The sequence below is a fragment of the Hippocampus comes genome, unplaced genomic scaffold, assembly GCF_001891065.2.
Source record: "Hippocampus comes isolate QL1 unplaced genomic scaffold, H_comes_QL1_v1.1 scaffold295, whole genome shotgun sequence".
Lineage (NCBI taxonomy): Eukaryota > Metazoa > Chordata > Actinopteri > Syngnathiformes > Syngnathidae > Hippocampus > Hippocampus comes.
In genome coordinates, this window is record NW_017804848.1 from 180,416 (window position 1) to 183,215 (window position 2,800).

Genomic DNA, 2,800 nt, shown 5'->3' on the forward strand with positions numbered 1-2,800 from the left:
CATTCCCCCAACCTAGCATCAACCCCCCCCCCCCCACATCAGCAAGTATGGAATAGAAAACCTTTACCCTAAAACATATTTCACGCTGTACGGTACAGTGGAAGTTCCATGCTCAGGCATTTCGACATTGCAAAAAAAAATGTCTGTAAATTAAGTTTTCCCCCTCTCCCCCGATTAATTTTTATATTTAAAGTGTGTCAAGTTGACCAGCTCAATTAAAAAAAAAAAATCCCATTTTTGTTTTGTCGTAAAAAATGGTAAACATGACTCCTTGTCGCAGCTCTTTGGGTTCGTTTTGCAGCCATAAAATTCTTAAGTGCAGAATTCTTTGCGAAAAACATCAGTTTGATTTGATCTTTGTAGTGTATTCGATTAAATCCAGGTTGAACATGTTTTGCAAATCATGAGTTCTGGTTTTATGTTTATTACGTCCCAAGTTCATTGGTTGGATTTGAAAACTTTTTTTTTTCCCCAGATTTTTTAAACATCAAAACGGGATGACTTGAGCTGCTTCCCAGATTTAAATTGAAATGGCAAAATCTGTAATTTACAAGACGTGACTCGTAGAATTCTTGTAAAAACAAGAGTCCACAAATAAGTGTAGGTTTTTAAAATAAACATTCCGAAGTTGTTCCAGAAGAATTTCGATGAATGAAAAAATCGCATTCAGTATCATTTTACGGTCACAGCATGAATACAAAAGGCCACACGACAACCCAATAGTTGCATCTTTTATTATAAAAAAATATTTACAAAGACGCTACAAGTTTTTTTGTCTGGATATAAAAAAATGCATACATTTTTTTTTTTTGACAACGGTAGTAATAAGTCTTTGAAGTTCTAGCTCCCATTGCAACCAGCGTGAGTGACATCCTTCAGGAGTGTGAATGTACGTGCGTGTGTAATACTGAACTTTTGTGTGTGTGTGTGTTTGTCAATACATGTTTACATAGCCTGAGTTCTCCACCGTAGCCGCTGCCTCCTCTTTTTTCTTCTTCGCTGCCGCTGTGAGCAGCCATTTTGTAGAAAGGCAACTGTTTGCATAAAAAGGACTTTAAAGGACATTGGAGTCGTATACAATCATTTTTTTTTTGTAACGCGCATGACGGAGCTGCATAGTGATTGGAATTGTGACCCGGTTCTTGTGATTATTAAAACTAAATGGAATAATAAATAGGTACTGCACTCGCTGTTTTGGGGGGAGGGGGGCGGGGCGACATGACGTGACAAATTTTCATTTGGGCCGAATGGTTGTTGACGTGTGTGGCGTAGATGTACCTAACAGATAGAATAAATACAATAAATTAAAAAAAAAGAGAGACAGAGAAAGAGAATAAATTAGCAATATGGCTTCTTCTTCTGGATGAGCAGGATGGCAAAGCTGTGGTTTTGCTTCCCTGGGTTGGATTTAAAAAAAAAAAAGTTTAATTGTAATAAAAAAAAAAAAAAAAAAAAAAGCTTTGGAGCGAGTGAAGTGAAATCAGCGTAAAAACTTGACAAAGGCAAAAAAGCTCGGGAAGACGCTCACGTCTCAAATGTGGCTATGTTAACCCCCCCCCCCAAAAAAAGGAATTTCGTCGCCGCCGTCCTCCTCCTCCTCCTCCTCCTGCTGCTGCTGCTCCTCCTCCCAGCAGGGGCCCATCCCGAAGGGGCCCGCCAGGTAGGACTGCGTGGGCAGGGCCTCCTTGTGGGCGTCGCCCGCTTCCATCACCACCTCCTCCGAGTGGTATCCCCTGTCCAGGCCCCCCACCAGAGGGTACGGCTTGGGGCTCTGGCCGGCCGCCGCCGCCATACATAAGTACATATACATATTCCATTCACAATTGCGCAAATCTTTAAGAAAATTCTTTAAGAAAATATGCATGACGTCATCGATTTGGATGTTTGTTCTGGATCGCCGCTGTAGTGTGAAGAACTCCAATAAATAGGACGACGAGCACGAGCTTGCGCACCGGACGTAAACACGGGGAAAAAAAACAAACAAAAAAAAAAAACACACAATGGAAGAAAACAGACTGTTGCAAATGGACTTGCACGATTTCCGGGAATGGGAAAGACTTTGAAAAGCTTCCATGGAAATTCAGGAGGAATTGACAAGATTTTTTTTTAGGATGGGTTATCCGAGCGCTGAAATTCATTCCGCAATGGGCGATGCCATCGGGTTTCCTCTCGGCTTGCTGTGGATGAAACCATTTTTGGTTTGAATTGGGTATTGTTTAACAACAGTTGAAACGGATTCAACGGAACACCCCCTCCCCCCACTCCATCAATAGATGATGATTCAGTGACCGGTTTTGTCCGTCATACATCCAAAAATCGGCTACGTGAGCGCGGGTCCATTCTAATCCAGACTTGATCTGATTTCATAAAAGTACAGCGGTACCTTGGCTCCCAAATTTTACGAGTTTTTAAGAGTTACGAGCTGTCATTGGAATATTTCTTCCATGTGGAAAATTCAACTTCTGCGACGCCACAGCTCGGCAATTCAGGCCCTGCGATGCCCTCACAGGTGGGCAAGAGGAGCCATCGAATTTGCATGGAGGTCCGCTGATGGGATCGGTGCTTCCGTTTGAACTTTGCGTGAAATTCCCCTCAATTTCCACGGAAAGTTTCCAGTCTGGAAAATGTTGCCCCCGTTTAACTTCATTCAGCTAAAGTGTGCGGAAATTTGCTGGAAATGTTCCACCCCTTTCAAAGCCTACTTGTGAAACGAGACCTCCGTGTTTGGAATATACTGTACGAATGAAAAGAACAAAAAAACAAACAAACAAACAACAAAGTCCCAACGGGAGCTGCCGTT

At 42.2% G+C, this 2,800-nt stretch overlaps 1 protein-coding gene across 4 annotated transcripts in view; it reads right to left on the bottom strand.

Annotated features, from left to right (window-relative positions):
• The window catches only part of cdca4 (cell division cycle associated 4), a 31,519-nt gene that overhangs the window by 3,251 nt on the left and 25,468 nt on the right, over positions 1 to 2,800 (bottom strand). For 3 of the 4 annotated variants that reach the window (XM_019878681.1, XM_019878665.1, XM_019878674.1), the window contains exon 3: positions 1,682 to 1,790. In XM_019878681.1, the coding sequence (XP_019734240.1) occupies positions 1,682 to 1,790 (109 nt within the window). The remainder of the gene's footprint in view (positions 1 to 1,681; positions 1,791 to 2,800) is intronic. The other variant, XM_019878691.1, reaches the window with a different exon arrangement.